This window comes from Malania oleifera, chromosome 1, assembly GCF_029873635.1.
Source record: "Malania oleifera isolate guangnan ecotype guangnan chromosome 1, ASM2987363v1, whole genome shotgun sequence".
NCBI classification, from domain to species: Eukaryota; Viridiplantae; Streptophyta; class Magnoliopsida; order Santalales; family Ximeniaceae; genus Malania; species Malania oleifera.
In genome coordinates this window covers 4823424-4842439 of record NC_080417.1, presented here as the reverse complement: position 1 = coordinate 4842439, position 19016 = coordinate 4823424, and the positions used below count along the sequence as shown (strand labels likewise).

The window sequence follows — 19016 nt, the reverse complement described above, 5'->3', positions numbered from 1 at the left end:
TATTGAAGAGTGGAGAAAAAGCTAGGTATACCTAGGGTGTACAAAATTTACTGGAAAATTGAAAACTGGACCAAAACTGACCCGAAATATATCTTGGTTTGGTCTTTCGATTTGCGGTTTCGGTTTTGGTTTTGAAAGATAAAAATATTGGTTTCGGTTTTGGTTTTGAAAGATAAAAATATTGGTTTCGGTTTTGGTCGAAATTCCAAAATCAAACTGAAAGAACCGAAATCTGAATTAATAGATTATAATTATATAATTTTACATAAGACAAATATTTAGAGTTGTTGTATACTCATTACTCATATTTAATATTATTTTATACTTTAATTACAAATCAAAATGGCTAATATGCTTAATAATGAAATATTTAAGCACCATTCGTTTATAATAATTAGTATGAAAATCTTGGGGTGGCAATGTGGGATTATATATGAGGCTGCCACAGCCCCCAGTTTTAAGGTTGTCAACGTGTGACAATTGAATTTCTCAAGCAAAATGGAAAGGCTGCCCACCTGCCCCACCTTCTAGTTCCAAAATCCTAGACAGCTACACCATCTCTTGTCCCACATCAGTTGCACATGGGAACGGGATTAGTTTCCCTTCCTATAAATACCAACTCCACCCCACTCTTTCTTCAAGCTTCAACTTTACAAACTGAGCCCATATGTGGGCTTAAGTTGCAGGCCCATATGTGGGCTTGAGTTGCAGGCCCATATAGGCCTACGGTCCTTAGTTGGCTGATGCCATGCCCATATAGGCCAATGGTTCTCATTTGGAAAATGCAAAGTTTATTATAATTTAAAATTTTAAAAACCAAAGTTTAACCGAACCGAACTAGAAAACCGGCGGTTTGGTTTTTTATAAAACGACTGTTGATGGTTTGGTGTTAGTTTATGAAATTTTAAAATCGAAAATTTCGGTTCAGTGTTTGGTTTTATTAACAACCGAACCGAAGAGAACCGATTACACCCCTAGGTATACCTGTGATATGATCAGTAGCAGCATTGGACGACAAGAATGCTGTGTGATTACCTGTTTGGGCAAGAGATGCAATGGGAAGAGAAGCTTGTTTTGACGCTTGATACTGTTGGAACTTGGAATACTCTTCCTCTAACTTAGATACTGCACATTGCCCCCCACTTGACACCAAAGGTGAGGAGTTGATGGTGGCTGCATTGGCTGCCCCTAAAGATGTGAAGTCATTGGTGGCTGCATTGGCAACATGTGAAGGTCTACTGTGAAGATCCCAACACTGCTCAATACTATGATTATTCTGTCCACAATGAGTGCACTTGCGAGGAGTACCTCTCCCTTGTTTGTCTTTACCACTACAACCACTCAAACCACCGCGATAATTTTTGCAGTTGTTTGGTAGAGAACTAGAATCACTCTATGCAGCAAAGGCTGTCTTCTTAGAGCCAAATGCAAGAGCAAGAGAATGCGTGCTAAAGGAACCACGAAGGACATGAGAATAACCATCAGAAAATGATGGCAGCTTGACACTACTGAGTATCTGGGACCGAACTACCTCAAATTCAGGTCTCAAGCCTACTAGAACATGAAGAACCGTCATTTGCTCCCACTGTGTCTGAATCTCACGGACGTCAACAGTTATAGGTTGCCCGACGTTAAGCTCCTCATGAATACGTTTAATCTCTCCAAAATATTCCGTAATACTCCTATCTCCTTGTTCTAAATGAAAATACTCCTAGGATAAATCATACATGCGTGTAATGTTACTGGAGTATAGAAGTTTAATATAATCCCAAATCTCCTTGCATGTATCTAGATGCATACGCATTCATGCAATCTGTGGCTCCATCGAATTCCATAAAAGGGAAGCAATCAAGGCATCTTAGTGAACTCACCCATCTTTTCTCTTCTCATAAGAAGAATCACACTAGAGCAAGTGGTCAAATTTCCTAATCCTGCTAAATAAATCTGAACAACTTTAGACCATTGAACATAGTTCTTTCTATCAAACTTTTGAGTCATTATTTGTGGCAGCGATGTATTAACAAATTTTTGGGATTCATAAATTCCATCCCAACACTCTCAAATCAGCAACCACACCAAAAACAAACAGAACAATCAAATATAATTGGGACAATCACAAACTATGTGAAGCACTGACACAATGATGGACGAGGTGAACAACTCACCGACGAGTATATCACTGCTTCTGCACTGACAATTCAGCAACCACACCAAAAACAAGAAGAACAATCAATAACCGGGACATTCACAAACTATGTGAAGTAGCGACACAACCACGGAAGAGGTGAACAACTCACCGACAGATATAGCACTGCCACAACCTGACAACTGAATAGGGGCGAGCATTCAGTCGGTTCAGTTAATTCATTGAATTAATGAAAAAATTTCGGCTAAAAAATCTCATTAACCGAACCTAATCGAATTGAAATTTCATATTAACTAAACTCAAAACTGACCGAACTGAATTTTGATTAAATCGGTTAACCAATTTAAACCGACTTAATATTTTAATATATAAAAAATATAAAAATATATATATAATATATAAATATATATAAAAAATATATTAAATTTTAGTATATATATAATATTTAAAATATATTAATATATATAATTATTATTAATTTATACTATTCGGTTAATTCGGTTAATTGACTTAACCGAACTCAAAAATCGGAACCGAAAATCGAAAACCAAAATTCAATGAAAATGAAAATCGAACCAAACTGACTTACTTAGTTAATTTGGTTTTAACTGAATTATGTTCACCCCTACAATTGAACATACGAATGCTACCATGGCTCCAAAAAACTCGCAGAGAAGACTTCACAAACCTTGAATAGAAATTAATGGAATATCGCGAGTGCATGGTTGAAAAAGGTTGAATTTTTAGCAAAAAACTGGCCTAACAGCTTGATAATATAGTCTAAAGAAGGAATCAGAGCATGGCAGAGGGAAAAAAAAGAGAAAAAAAGTGGTCGGAACTTCACTCACGCACCAGTGCGTGGGGTCAGCTCTGCCGTCATTTTGCCCGCGCATGGGGGTGCGAGGGTGTCCTCTGGCGATGGGGTTTTGTGGGGTGGGTCGTTGGGGGTGGGGATTTGTTTATGGGTGTATGGTTGGTTTTGTGAAATAATATGGGATGGAGGTGGATGCAGGAAGGACAGCTGCGGGAATGGTGTTTTCCAGCAACAGATGAGGAGAATAGGGTTTAGGTAGGATCATGCTTTGATACCATGTTAAGATTTGATTAAAATGAATGAACTAACTTGAAGATAGGTCTGTTCCTCTATTTATAATACAAATTAAATACATTCTAATGTCACTAATTAATATACTAACACACTCAATAACAATAATACTAAAAGACATACATAACCTCGAACAGTTTCTTTGGCTTTTGGTTTAGCTTAGAGACCAATTAATCAATAGAATTTAGGAGATTCAACCACACCTAAGGAATAAAAAGTTAATAGCGATTCTATGGATTTTATTGACTCTATTTCTCATAGTCATCACCATTTCCATTCATTCTATTTTTCATGTCAGGATCACTGTTCCCCGAGTTAAGGCAATTGAGCTCTTCCCTGTTGTTTAGGTGTGTCAACGATCCACAAGTTTACCACTGTGTTCTAGAGTATAGGCCTTTTCTTGGGCTGGACTTGAGCAAGGCCTAGTGGCCTAGGTGGCTTGGATAACGATAGGCTTTGACCAAGTGAGCTGAGTAGAGGAGAGGGCTTGGCCCTTGCTGCTATTGGGCTGTGCTGCTTTTGGCCCTTGATGTTGTTGAGTTGCTGAATAAGAGTTGGGCTGCTTAATGTATGCTAACTCATATTTCCCTCAACAATATCAAATTGTACTTCCATCATTTTGAAAAAGTTCACTGTATGTTGCATGAGTAGAATACTACAATGATTCAAGGTTACCAATGGGAACCCACTTGACTACTGACTGTTTGTCAAACTGACTAGTCACAATGTATAGATAAAGATATTTCAGTTCCAAGCTTACTCGAGGAAGCGCTATGTAGATCATTGGGTGTTTGCTTGTGTGCGTGTGTAGTGTATTAGAACAGCCTTGGAGGCAGGGATTGTCCCCCTTACATTGTTATTCCTTATGTGATTAACAGACTCAACCCATTATAATTAAACAACTACAAATACCGTGCAATGGGTAAAATTAGGTATTGATGAAAGATAGATGACATTATATGTGGTTCTGAATCTCAATCCATTTTTCTCATTAAACATTAATATTTGTGCACATTTTTGTCTGTTTGAGAGTTTGTTATTATGGTGGTATTTTTTAAAGGAAATTCACCCCTTTTTCCTCAATGATGACTGCTATACTGCAATTATATGATTTTAAAAAAGAGTTTATAGAACTTGCATCCTTTTTTTGTTCGTGAAGTCTAACTTTCATTCTCAATAGCATGTGCATGCGCCTGCATTTGTGTTTTTTGTAAGCAATTATAGTATGAGCAACCTTTTTGTATGCTTATGGTGTGTGCGTGTTTGTGTAAAAGATTCTAAACTTGTAAATTTTGAATGGAAAATGGTTGATAGTTTAATTCTCTTCATCACTGTTTCATCACCAGAGTATGTTGGATCTATTGATTTTGTGGAGAAGGGAACCAAAAATGTTGTTTTTAGAACCTGTGATGAAGAAAGAAGTCGGGTGGTATTCCAAATGGGCTCTTCTGATGCTGTTAGGGCTCTCAGTGCAGCTCAGATTGTGTAAGTTTCTTCATGGTTATCTTTTTCACTACAAGTGTCCTGCATGCTCAACCCATTCATGTATCCGTATGCATTTGCATAGCTATGGGTCGTGTTACCCCCCTGGAACTGCAATCTGGGATGAAGCTCTTTTGTGTTCCAAATTGTGATGGCATGCTATCTGGAACACTGAAATTAGCGACCTGAATCATGTTGCATAAAAACTCACTGCACACACAATAAACTATCCCTATTAAATGAAAACAAGATAAAAATAAAAAGAAATATTGAAGTCTTTGAAGAAGAAAAGAGGGCACATATCATCATTGTGGATCCTTCCTTTCAGTAGATTGAGAGGAATCAGCGGCCTAATTAATCTCTATGGCTATGTGACTTTTCTTTCCCTTGAGATCTTGGTCATTTGTGAGCCAATCTCCCTCTCTCTCTTCTCTCCTAGAATGATCAAATGAAAGTTCAATTCAGGGCTGTCAATTAACAGTAAGACATTGTTTTCTGTCATTAGCCCAATCATTTTAATATTTGAGGTACATGCCAGACTATTTCTTTTGGAGAGGAAACAAAAGAAGTATGTACAAAGATGATGAGGATTCCTCAAGAAAACGAAAAGGAAAAAGAAGAATACAAGAAGAAACCCAAAACCAAGTCAAAAGAACCAGCCAATCACATTGAATCTCAGACAAAACCATATTGACAAAACATCCTGTAGTGAATCCCCACATGAGTGCTATAATCGCAGTGCTGTCCTAGGTCAACTCCACAGAAGGCCCTCTATCCTGAAAAATCTGGGCATTTCTCACCTGCCCAACCCAAATAACAGCAAATAGAACACAGCCACTAAGCCCTTGCGCTTTTTTGCCTTCCAAAATCAACAACAAGAAAGCCTCCAAAGAATAGGGACTCAGCCAACGCTCCCTACAAACCAAATGTTTGTTCAACAAAGACCAAGCTACAGGGCAGTCCAGAAATAAATGAACATATCATCCTCATTACTACTGGGATGCAAAACACACATATCTAGAGATAGAGCCATGTACAGTCTTCAAGCCTGCAACAGGCCATTGGCGTTAACTGTCTTAAGAATGGAGATTCATGCAAAAGCCTTTACCTTTGAAGGAACTTTAGCTCTCTAGTACCCAGTAGCAAGCGGATTAGAATGACTATACATGTTTAGATGAGAATAAGATGATTTACGAGAGAAAACCCTTGAATTATCCAAACACCATATCCTAAGATCCCCATGAAGAGAATATCAAGAAGACAAAAGGAACTGAAAATCTCCCTAAAGGCGCTCCCTTCCAACCATCTTGACATTTAGACACCTTAATGGTCACTGGATTCCAAAATTTCACAGGCCAAGGATTCACATCTAAAGGAACTCTTAAATAAGACAAAAGCCACTGGAAGATCCCATACCAACTAGTGTGACCAATCTAGAAGCCACCTTAGTGCTCAAATTAATAGTAGCTAAACCACACTTCCCTAAATTAATATTTTTTTCTTGATAACAAAAGAAGAGATTCATTAATAGGAGGAGAATGTACAAAGAGGAGAAAAAGACATCTTCTGTCATAATTTTGGAACAAACCAGAAGTAAAAAACTAAAAACAACAAAGAAAGGAGAGGAAAAATCAACTCAAAAGTTTCCTCCAATCTCGTTGAACTTCTGGAAAGCTAACTCCCTTATAAAACACAACCCAATTCACCACAAAGAGGCCAAGTAGTGAATCTTCTCCTGAATCAGCTGCCAATTCAATTTTATCCTGAAAAGATTTGTGCATTAGGCTCCAATCATGACCCCCATAATTTTGCAAAATATCAAATTTCCATAATATAGCATTATCCTTTCTCCTTCCAAAACCCTCAAATGAAGTAGTGAGCAGTTCCTCCACCGATGCTAGAGACATCCAATTTTCTCCCAAAACACCAAATAATGTATTCTAGATCCTCCAAGAAAAATCACATTGTTAAAAGGATGAGATGCTGTTTCATAGAGCCTTCAAAGGTCTCCTGATCTGCAACAAGTTATTGGTGTTGAACTATTGATTTTTACTAAGCACAACCAACCAACTAAAAATGCCCTAATTTTTGGAGGTATTTTGGTCTTCCAAATAAAAGAATATAAAGAAAAAAAGAACAAGAACTCAAAAAGGATTTGCACAACTAAACCCCCGAATGATCCAAAGGCCAAGATCAAACATCCCTAACTGAAGAAAATGACAATTTTTCAATAAAGATAAAAAGATAACTCCACTGGCTCTCTATCATTAAGAGATCTCTTGAAATGAAAATTCCAAGAGACCAAAGGGCTGTGAGCGAATCAACCGCAAAGAAGGAAATCACACTATTCTGCACTAAGCTAATTAGAAGAGACCAGGAAAAGATGTGGATAAAACATCATTCCCCAACCACGGGCCTTTCCAAAAATGAATTTGAGAATGCCTCCCACCACAAATCAAGTGTGAGGAGGGAATAAGGGATAAACCAGAGAGATGGATCTCTGGACTCTCCGAAGGACATCTTAATCTAACACTGATAGCCCAATCATTCTTACTCAACCCAAACTTAGTACTTTTAGTGTGAATATCGCAAAAATCTCCTGTCATCTGTCTAGAAAAGAATCGTATCATAAGCAAACTGCAGATGCGACAATTACATGCCAAACTATTAGATTAATATACCCTCAACTTTTATATTTTTGTCATAATTCCCATTACTTTAATATTTTTGTTTTCATGCCAAATTACTAACTCAAACAAGTTACTAAATCTCAACACCATATTTTATTTTATTTCTACATATAAATGAAGATACACTTGGCTTAAAAAAGTTATCTTCCAATTGTCATTTTCAATAACAAGCGACCTGAAATAGCAAACCAACTAAGCCTATCCCTCATGTACGGGGCATACCAAGCTAACTAATGTACCTTGTTCCTGTACCTGATCTACTGCCTAGAATGTTGGGTAACCATGTGCATGTGTGGATGTGCATATGTGCATGAGTATTTCAATAATTGCTATGTGTTTGTCAATCTAGTTCATGCATGGAAGTGCAAACCTGTCTCAAATTTGCTTCCTTGCCTGGCCTAAACCGATACTGGATGGATGGACATATTTTTGTGTGTAAGCTGAATCCGGATGGATTCATACAAAATGAATGCAAGGAATGCCTTGGTGTGCCTTTGCCCGAGCAAGCTCAAAAATGTTTTTGTCTCTAATTTTGGTAGAATTGTTGTCACGCTATTTTTTTTAGGTGTAATGATGTTGCGGCGGTTGATATCAACATGGGTTGCCCCAAATCATTCTCTACCAGTGGAGGCATGGGTGCTGCACTGTTGACTAAACCGGAGCTTATTCATGATGTATGCAATGAATATCCTCTTGAAAGTTTGTTCTTCTTGCCTTTCCCTTGTATTTCTTTCTCGACCCTTCACATTGGCTTTGTCATAACCCAGATTTTGACAACATTAAAGAGAAACCTGGATACACCAGTAACATGTAAGATTCGACTTCTGAAATCATCTCTGGATACAGTAGAACTAGCAAGGCGAATTGAGAAAACTGGTGTTTCTGCTCTTGCTGTCCATGGAAGGTAATATCTAATTTGTAATATGACTACCCTGTTTAGAAACAAACTTAATTTCTTTTAAACAGTGATATTTTGTTTCCATCAGCAATTCAGGATGTATTCTTCCATTTGAATGCTCAATAAATTTGTTGAACAGTAATGATACAGATTTCCATCCACTTAGATTGGAGTAGTCACACTATGGTCCTACAAGTATATTACAGAAACATGAAATCTAATTTGAAATTAGACTGATTCACTTAAGATATTGAATTCCATTGTGATATTAGTTTCACTCATCATAACTACTTAGAATTATTATTTTTATATGGTAATTTCTTCTTCAAAATTAACAATGCAAGTCTGCAAGCACGGGGGCAGTTAAAGTATCCTGTAATGTTACATTCTGATGAAATTGTCTGTTCGCAAAGTGAAGCAAAATCTGAAAAATAAGATCAGATTTCTAAAGCTTGAAGGGAGGAACTTTAACATAGGGCCCAAAGTGCAAATGATTCAGGGAATGAGGATGTAGAACAAAGTGAAACTAATGCACAATTAGAAACCACTTATCTACTTAACCTCAGAGTTCAAAAGTTGATTCCCGTTGCAGGTGAGGAAGTGAGAAATTGTTTTAAAAAGTGCCATGAAAATAAATAAAACTACTAGTTTCAAGTATTTGAAAAAATCTGTTTTTTGAAATTTATTATATGAGATCTTGTCAATGACCCAATTTAATAGCCAGAATAAGTCGTGTCATTCTGAGCTGATATATATTCAAAAAATTAAGCTTTCTTAAATTCAAAACCAAAACTTTGGTGTTAGTGGAGTTTTAAATTCCCGGAAATCCAAAAACCATGTGCTCAAATCATGATTTGGTTGAGCAATGAACTTTTAGGTGCCCTTGGTGAATTCAAGCCAAAGATATGATTTTTAACCATGGGTGCTTTTAGTAGGAGCACTCGTCGATACTCAACAGCAGACTATGTTATAAAACTAATACCCGGAACCCAAATAGAAGGATTCCTATTGCAACTTAATGATAAGTGATCAAATATGTTTTCTATTTTAGTTTTAAATTGCAATCTCCTTTGTCTGAGGCATTAATGACTAATGCCTTCTTTGGTAATTTAGGTATTCAAATAGATTTTGTATTTATAATACACATTTTAAGAGGAACATGGGTGTAAATTTGGGTTATGCTATAATTGGGAAATATTTCAACAATGTTGTTTTTGTTTCAAATTATACGATCTTCTGATTATAAATATGATGAGTCTTCCTTGTAATTGCATATAAAATGGCTGCATGATTTCCTTTGGAATAAATTGCAGAAGAGTTGCAGACAGGCCAAGGGATGCTGCTAAGTGGAGTGAGATTGCTGATGTTGTAGCAGCATTGTCTATTCCAGTTATTGCAAATGGTGATGTCTTTGAGTATGAAGATTTTCAACGCATTAAAGCTGCGACAGGTACCTAGAAGATAATTTATGATCAGTTTTCAAATGGTCTCTGTTTTTAAAGATGCCTGAATGAATGATGAATAGTGCGAAGCTAAAATTGCCAATGGCATCCATATCTTATGCTTGAGGGATATAATCTTATCACTGGCCATTTACCAGATATTGCTCAAAATGTTTATGTTTCCTATGTACTTACCATTTTATATGGAAAAATTCAAGAAAAATTGTGTATGTCTATGTTTAGGTATACATATATGATGATCATTTAGATTTAAGGTTAAAGACTCATAGTATTATTTATTATTATGTATACGAAATCATTATTTATATCTAAAGTGAAAATATTTGTATTTTATTATTGTTGGTGTTGTTAATATTATTATTTCTTTTGGACCCAGTGGAATTATGCTGTAAATCTGTATTTGGGATATAAGTGTACAACCCCCTGGAAACCTGCAGCTTAATTATTATTACCTGGTCATCTTCTGCTTTCAGATTTTGTATGATTTCAATAGGGACTTTCCTAAAAGGGTAAAGCAAAAAATTTGAAGCTACGTACTGCCGCCTTGTTTTTCAGCTCCTCTCAGTGGTCACCGTTGTTTCCTAGTTGGAAGACGACCTAATACATAGGATCAGATAGTTGGATAATCCTTGATGGCGTATAAGATGCTTTGTTCTTGTGTGCGCCCTTATGCATCTGAATGTATTTTTATGGTGAAAAAAATGGTGCCATGAGGGATAACTTTCCAGATTTCACTATGAAAGCCTGGACATGAAGAGTATTTGATTTCCCATTGTGTATATAAAGGGATAGATTTGCTTTACAGTTACAGATCTGTGTCACATCTGTTAGAAAATTATGTAAATCTGATCCCTTCTATTGATATGGACAACAGATGCAGCTGACATCCACCTCCATTTGATTTTATCATCCTCACTGTCTGAAGGTTCACCCAATTTCCTTTTTATTCTGTCCTGCTACATTTGTCATCTTCTACTTGAGTCTTGATAACATTCCTATTGGCTCAAAAAAGCATCTAGCTGCCTCTATGCTTTTGTCTTATAGTCAAAATGTCCAGAAGCCAAAACCCTTTGTTCAAGCTCATTATGGGGGTGTTTTTTCCATTTTTTTTTTTTTTTTTTCATTCTAGAATATATTACCAAATAGTTGTATAAACATTTGATTTTCCATTTGCCTCCTTCTATGGGTTGATCTTGCTGCATTTGAACTACCAGTTCCTTCTATCTAGATAACCATTGCAAAGTTAATTAAGATTCAGGAAAGCCTCTTCTCTCCTAGAACATGTAATTGTACAAGTCTCCCTGCAAGCATTGGTAATAGACTCCTTTCACTCTCCCCAGCCTCTGAAACTAACTTCTTTCTTCCTTGGACAGACTTCTTTCACCAAAGGAAGTCAAACAAGTTGCAGAAGGGAATTCTGAAGTTGCAGCACTGGTTAAGTGCTATTTATTTTGGTGAGACTCGGTAGTTTATAAAGAATGTACCAGCACAGAACCTCTGCCCTGCTGTCTGTCGACCATTTCATTGAAGGTATACTGGTCACTTTAAATTTGGCAGGAATTTCATGTGAAAAATGGAATTCTGTGACTAAGTCCGTTAATCGTTATATATTAATACCATTTCAAGTCCTGATGAATATATATGGCTTTCACTCATTTATGCATGTTCTTATATGTTCTGTTGCACTTTAGCTGTCCTATGTAATGATACAGTTACTTGATTGTAGTGAGCTTTGTAGGTATTAAACCACGACAATATGATCCTACGAGTGTGAAATTCTTAAATTCTTAATTTCTTATTCCTTTGGCGAAATATGTTTGAGTTGGCTCCTGCTCATTTTAACTTTGCATATTTTGTGTCCTGCTTCTCATGCTTATAGATGATGTTTAGTGTCTATTGCACATCACTTATAATGATGTGTTTTTGAATATTTTAGTGATTTTTTTTCTACATAGGTGCCTTGTCAGTAATGGTCGCTAGAGGAGCACTTTGGAATGCTTCAATTTTTTCTCCTGAAGGCAAAGTACCCTGGGAAATTGTGAAAAGAGAATACATTAGGAAGGTATTTCGTTCATAATAATCCCTACATCAAAATGGACTGAAAACTGTGTTAGAACCAATTTTTGTTGTGGTTTTGCCATATGTTACAATTTGGCTGCCTTTGCAGCTCTGCGTTCTTGCCATGCACTTCAAATTTACTAGCTTCTGCATGTTTGATTTCAGAGCATCTTATGGGATAATGATGTCAAAAGCACAAAGCATACATTAAAGGAGATGATAATGCATTATTCTTCCCTTGAATTGCCTGAGGGAAAAGCTGTGATTAAATCAGAAACTATGGCAGATCTAGCGTAAGTCCTTAGCTTGGCCATCTGCGTTTTCCTTACTAGATCTGAAGGTTTTCGGTTAATTTCCAGTTCAGTTGTTGTTTTAATCATTGTTTGGTTGCAATGCATTCCAGATCGTTTCCTTAACAGAACTGCATTAAGGCTTTGTGCTTTTTTTGTTTCATCTGGTCAAACCTTTGACCGAAATCAAATGCAAACAAAACGAAGTCTAATCCTAACTGATAGGGTTGACTATATGTCCATTTGTCCTACTTTGAATCCCCTTGACTAGCTAGGGGCTCAAAGCATCCAATTAGTTTTTTCGAGTGGGCACTTGTCAGATGATTTCCAATTCATTGTTAGGGTGTATTTGTAGTTTTGTTGAAATTACTGATTGTAGATGCAGGTTCTTGGATATTGATGGGAGGCAGAATTGCATAAAAGTAATGGGATGTAGAGTAGATTGCCATTAGAGAACTGAGTGATCCTTAGGAGCTTAAGTGTCTAGTGGTGGGGAGATGATGTAGGGAAGCATCTGATGAGAAATGAGAGTCCGAAAAAGATATTGACCATTGGGACAAAAAGAACTTGAGTCATCCAATGATGTAACAACACATGGGGGAAAAAAAAAAGAAATTACAATAAGATAACCATGTGTCGTGGGTGACACTGAGCTAGCTAAGGAAGGGTTAAGGGGATTGGGTGACCCTTAATGAAATCTAGTTTGAGCCCACCAGGTCAAATCTCTCTGTAACATCACAAGACTCGGGATTGATTAAGGGGCTCGCCACGTGTCTTGTGATCAATCCTCAGTGTGCATAGATGGTTCAATTCCTGCAGAAAAATTATGAAAAAAAAAATTAGTAAAGCAAGTAATGAATATTTGATTGTGGACCGCAGTTAATACTTTATTATATGATTAAACCCAGGCAAAAGAAAAAAAGTTATTTACATTGTGAAAAAAGATTTTGGATTAGTCCAAAATTTTTTTTCATGCACTAAGAAATATATATATATATATATGGACATGTACCTAAAGTCATCAATAACTCGCAAGCAGAGATCTAACGGATGTGCATGCTAAATTATTTGCTTTGCATGAAAAATACGTACATGTCATAACATATAATAATAACAAAAAATATGCATGCAAGAACAATAGGGGTGAAATTGGTCCGGTGCGGTTTGGTTTTTGCCAAAATAGACAACTGAACCAAACTAATTGGTTTTCAAAAAATTTACATGGAAACCAAACTAAGGATTGTCGGTTCTTAAGAATAAAAACCACTGGTTATTTGGTCGGTTTGGTTATCCATTGGTTTGTTTAAAAAAATATTTTAATATATATACATCCGCATGGAGTTGTCCACCTTCAAGAAGTGAATCCTTTAAAATTAAGCCCACAAATAGATGCATGGCTGGGCTGCAGCCCACGTGTGATTTGTCCGAGGGATGGGGGTGTATTTTATAGGAAGGTGAAGACTCTTGTCTTCTAATTTTGAACTGATGTGGGACAAATAGGAGATGACAGTCACAACACAAGGTTGTAGGCAGTAGCAAGTAGCACCTAGCAAACCAGGCTGAGTAATGCATTCTGTCCCACATCAGAAAAACATAATAAGAGGGGAGCTTTCTCTCATGTATAAGATGCAAAAGCTTCTTTCCTTCCTCTTCCCACTCATTTCGTGCAATATGGTAATTATTATCATCATTACTTACTGAAAAGTAAAAATCATTCTTTCCTTCCTCTTCCCACTCATTTCGTGCAATATCATAATTATTATCATCATTACTTACTGAAAAGTAAAAATCATTTGTAAAAATTAAAATTGGATAAAAATGAAGTAAAAATGTTTATGTATAATGATTATATAATTAAATAAACCTGAAAACATAAAATAATATAAATCTTTTGGTTTGGTTGGGTTCCCTCATAAAGCTGAAAACCGATTTTAATGAAAATCAAAAACTGAAAATGGAAACTGCAAATTAAAAACCAAACTATTTTGAAATACGGTTTGGCCCGATTTTCGGTTTTCAGTAATTTTTTGTACGCTGTTATTGAGGAGAAGAAGAAGAGTAGGGTGCTGATTTAAATATAGAAAAGACCAAAAAAAAAAAAAAAAAGAAAGCTAGATGAAGGAATAAAGACCAAAACATGGACAACTTAGGGTATTGGACATGGATGCGTGCACACAATTACATTGGTGTGTGTGTATATTAAGGTCTTAAGTTTCGATTTCAACTCAAATTTCGAAGCTCCAAAAGTACGGAAATTTCGATTTCGATTTGAAAAAATAACGAAAATTAATAGTAAAGCATGGAATTCTTTGTGAAACTTTAGAAATGGTTAACAAACATAATAATAGAAGTTTTAGGACTAATATATTACAAATTAAATGCATCTATGTTTTGCAGGAGGTGGAAAATTTGTAAAATAGTATGATGTGTATCAACCATATTTGTAAGATAATGTACATTAAACATATTCAGTTAATATAAATGACATTCATAAATCATTTAAATATTATTTATTGTACAAATAATGATAATTTAGACATGAATGGTTAAATAAAATGTTACTGTAAGTTTATTTTTTCATATAATTTCAAAAGCACTTGTAATAATCTTTTGTTTTGATAAAATAAATTTAGAGAGAAATTTCACTTCACTCCTAAATCTATCATTTGAATTCCAATGAAATTTCATTGTATAGTTAAAATTTCGACAAGTTTTGCTAAAATTTAGAGATTTCGATAAATTTCAAATTATTCGTTGAGATTTCAACGGAAATTATGCAAGACGGAAATCGAATGCCATTTTGATTTTGAGGGTGACAAAAATCGAAAATTTCGACGGAAATTTAAGACCATGGTATATGTATGGTTGAATGCACTCATCAATTTGAGCACAATATTATTTCAATTGTCACAAGGTAGGTATGACTTGTAGGAAGGTTGGATGGGCTTCAAATACCCCATTTGGTTAAAATGTTTAGACCTAAGACCATAGTAGTGGTATGGAAAAGTTGCAATATACCATATTAATTGGTTTTATATATTTATTTATTTATTTTTGTTCATTAAAGGAATACGATTAAAAACTTGACATACTATATGGCACAAGCAACTACGCATAAAGATATAGAGTATAACAAACTTTAATGAAAATTTAAAATAAAAAATATGGAAAAGTACCATATTATATAACTGTTGTATGTTAATTAATTGTCAGTTTTTCTTATTCCATAAAAAACTGTAGAAAATATCATCAACTAATCAAGAATGATCAAATGGATGGTCTCTCTCTCTCTCTCTCTCTCTCTCACAAAATGACCCTTACCTTCTCACAAAACTCTTTATGGCTTTGAAAGTAGTAGGTGATGTTAAAACCATCAATTCACCTTTGATGTGAGACTGGACGAGGTGGGAGATATTTCTTTGGGCAAAAGATTCTAACTTCCCTTAAGGTTTGGTAAAAAGACAATGACCTCCCCTAAGGTTCGAAAATTTCAGGTACCTGCCCTAAGGTTTTAAGAATTTCAAGGACCTCTCCTAAGGTTTGCCATAAAGACAAAACCTCCTCTTCTTGCAAAAAGACAAGTTTCTTAAGGGGAGGTCTATTTATTTTTGGCAAACCTCAAGGGAGGTTTGTGGCATTTTTGAAACCTCAGGGAGGTCTATGGCATTTTTTAAATCTTAGGAACGGTATCTGTCTTTTTACCAAACCTCAGGGTAGGTGAGTGTCTTTTGCCCTATTTCTTTTTCTATTTGTGTTTGAGAATAACATTGCTTGTTTATTTCAAATTTTGTTTGATCCAAAGGGGTTTCTTTGGTTTGTCACTGGTATTTTAGATTTTGTTTGGTTTAGAAGGTGTTCTTGTAATGTTTTTTTGGGAAATTTGCAATTTTGGATGATGATTATGCTGACAAGGGTGGGGAAGTATCTGGAGTTAGGTCTGGGTTGGAAAGGTAAAATTTTTTTTTTTTTTGGTTATTTTTTATGGCACAAAAGGGATTGGTTGGCAAAGCTCTGTGAGCTATTTTTGTGAATTAGCTAAGAAGTTTTGTCTTCAAGCTAGAGGTGGAGGTGATGGAAGTCCTTCACTTCCTAGATCTTGGGGTCAAGTGGAGATGGAAGGGAAGGTCGGTGAAGGAGAAGGATGTGCAAATCGATCCTAACCAAGAAAGTTTGATGTGGTGAATGAGAACGGAAAGTTGTGTCTTTGGTGCAGGGGTGAGCTATAGTCAATTGTTCTGTCAGAGTTGTACGCTCATATTATGAAGGCAATTGGTTTTGCTCATACTACTATGGCAACTAGGGTTGCAGAGGATGTTGCAATACTAGCTAAGGTGGCTAGGATTTCACTTGGGAAAAAGGAGGCTAAGATATTTGGGACTAGATAATTGAAAAAGGGGTCTCCTTTTTAACTAAGTTGGGCCACTTATAGAATAGGCCCATAATGCTTCGGGCCTTAAATTGGATGTTAGGGATGGCTTATCTCATCGGGCCATTATAAGGAAAAAAAAAAAAAAAGGTGAATAGGTTGATCTCTTGATAGATCCTTTTAATTAGTAGGCCCATTTCCCTAGCCTTAGATCATAGAAGCAGAATATAGGGAAGATGGATCCTCATCTGTCTATTAACGAAGTCCAAAGCTTCTCTCCAGATCTCAAAGACACATGTGGAACATATCTAGTTGTGGAGCAATTCTAGGATGCCATTAGCTTGGCTTTGGAAAAGTCTTTTGGTAACAATGATGATAAAATCAAAAGTGTCAAAGTGTGTGATTATTCTAGTTTTGTAGAGGGACAAGAGGATGGTGTTGTCGAGGCTAAAAGAGAAGATTGTGATTTTGGGAGGAAATATGATGTTTTAGGTCGTAAGTCAAATAAATCTAAGAGTCCTAAGGTTTACGCTCATAGGAAGAACACTCTGATGGGTGCAGAAATGAGGAAGTTGTTCGAAGAGAAGAGAGAGCACTCTTGTCAGACAGTGCTAAGGATTTTAAAGAGAAATTTACAAGGAGAGTTAAGTATTGTGGAAGATAGTTATGCTAAAAGATTTACAGTTCTTTTGATAGGACTAGTAAAGGAAAGGAGGTAATGAAATGGGGGAACCTATTTGTTAATGATAATGATGATCCTAGCGAGTTTGATTGCAATGATGGTTTGCTGTTGGTTGAGATTAGGGAACAATATGGATATGTTTCTGATTCCTGTAATGTTCTCGGTGATTTATCTATGTACATCCATCCTCGTTGGAAGGATTGGAAGGGGTTTCTATTTCTGAAGACAATGATTTGTTTAATGAATTACAATGCAAACATGGTGTGATTTTTGGTCTAATCCCAAGAGGGGGGGGGGGGTGAATTGAAGATTTTAAAAATTCCTAGGTCAAGTATGTCCTATTTTCAAAATCACAACCAGTATTACACAAGCCTAGGGTCTTTCCATGCAATCATAAATTTAGCAGATATATGAGAGTTCAAATAATTTAAACAAGTATGACAATTTCAGTATTTTCTCAATCAATCACAAACCAGTATTTAAACACAAAAGCAGTAATCTCAACAAGTAAATATAAACATGCAAATACAGAAATGTAAAGAGTATAAGGAAAGAATGACACTGGGTTTTTATGAGGTTCGGCAAACCCTGCTTACGTCCTCGCCTCAAGCCAACCCGCTTGAGGATTCACTATCCAGCTCACTTAATCGGGCGGAGCAAAGCCTTTTACAAATTCTCCTTACAGGGTGAAGTCCCGCTTACAACCGCTCTATACAGGATGGAGTTCTCCTCTTCAGATGATATCCCACGCCTGGAACACAGTTTAATACCCAAACCGCATGGATACAAGATATGAAAAATAATTTTGTATACAATACAGTGCTTCTCAAATAAGCTAGTGTGTACAATGTAAAATCAATGCACTCTTATATGATAGGATTTATGCTCAATAGAGTTTGTATGATTCCCTCTCTCAAAAAGTATTTTGAGTTAAATGAGAGGATGTAAAAGATATGTGATCCTTGATTCAAAAATAAATTTTGCAAGAAAAGCTTTCAAAGATCTAGAACCCAAAAGTGATATCTCCAAAAATGATTTTCAAAAATAAAGTGTAGGAGGAGATAGGGTTTTTGCTCAAAGTAATATTGCCATGAAAACTTAAGTAAGCTTTTGAATCTTGTAATGGAATGCTCAAAGATTCACAAGCACAAAGAGGTTTCTCCAAATATATTTTTCAATAAAAGATGTTGGAGAAATTAAAGATATGCTCTCAAGAGATTTTTCAAATGAATAAGTAGGAGAGAATAAATGTCTTTGATGATAAAAATTGATGCCCAAATAAATACTTATTCAACAACCCTCAAGAGCAATAAATTTGCAAATGAAGGAAGTGAATGATAATCAATGTTCTCTTTCAAAGTAGATTTTTCAAAGGAATAAGAGTAAGAGAGTAAATTGTTGCTTGTATGTATGAGGATGAGAGAAATAAAGCACAAAATATTTTAGAGGATATTCAAGATAATCAAAAGTATTAAATGAGCTTTTGGGCAAGCTATTTTTAGAGTGCTTCAAAAAGTAACCGTTAAGGGACCATTTGGGATTATTAATTTGTTTAATTTGAATTTAATGACCGTTTTCGGCTTAAAAATTCCCTAATCCGAGAGGTCTGGTCGACTGGGCCAAGGCGATATTCAAATCATCGAGGTTCGGTCGACTGGGGCTCAAGATCCAGTCTGCTGGATCATCAGGCCAGTCGACTGGGGCTTTTATGTGTTTTCAGGGCCGGTCGACTGGGCCTTGGTATTTTGGCCGAGTGTTAAGGCCGGTCGACTGGGCCTTGAACAGGTTTAAATGGGCCGGTCGACTGGGGCTTTTTATATATATAAGAATTCTGGC

At 36.0% G+C, this 19016-nt stretch overlaps 1 protein-coding gene across 5 annotated transcripts in view; it reads left to right on the top strand.

Annotated features, from left to right (window-relative positions):
• Window positions 1–19016, top strand: part of LOC131150591 (uncharacterized) — a 55785-nt gene that overhangs the window by 25761 nt on the left and 11008 nt on the right. For all 5 annotated transcript variants that reach the window (XM_058101421.1, XM_058101444.1, XM_058101428.1 and 2 more), the window contains 6 exons: window positions 4598–4736; window positions 7989–8097; window positions 8191–8327; window positions 9635–9771; window positions 11740–11846; window positions 12008–12135. In XM_058101421.1, coding sequence (XP_057957404.1) covers window positions 4598–4736; window positions 7989–8097; window positions 8191–8327; window positions 9635–9771; window positions 11740–11846; window positions 12008–12135 — 757 coding nt within the window. The remainder of the gene's footprint in view (window positions 1–4597; window positions 4737–7988; window positions 8098–8190; window positions 8328–9634; window positions 9772–11739; window positions 11847–12007; window positions 12136–19016) is intronic.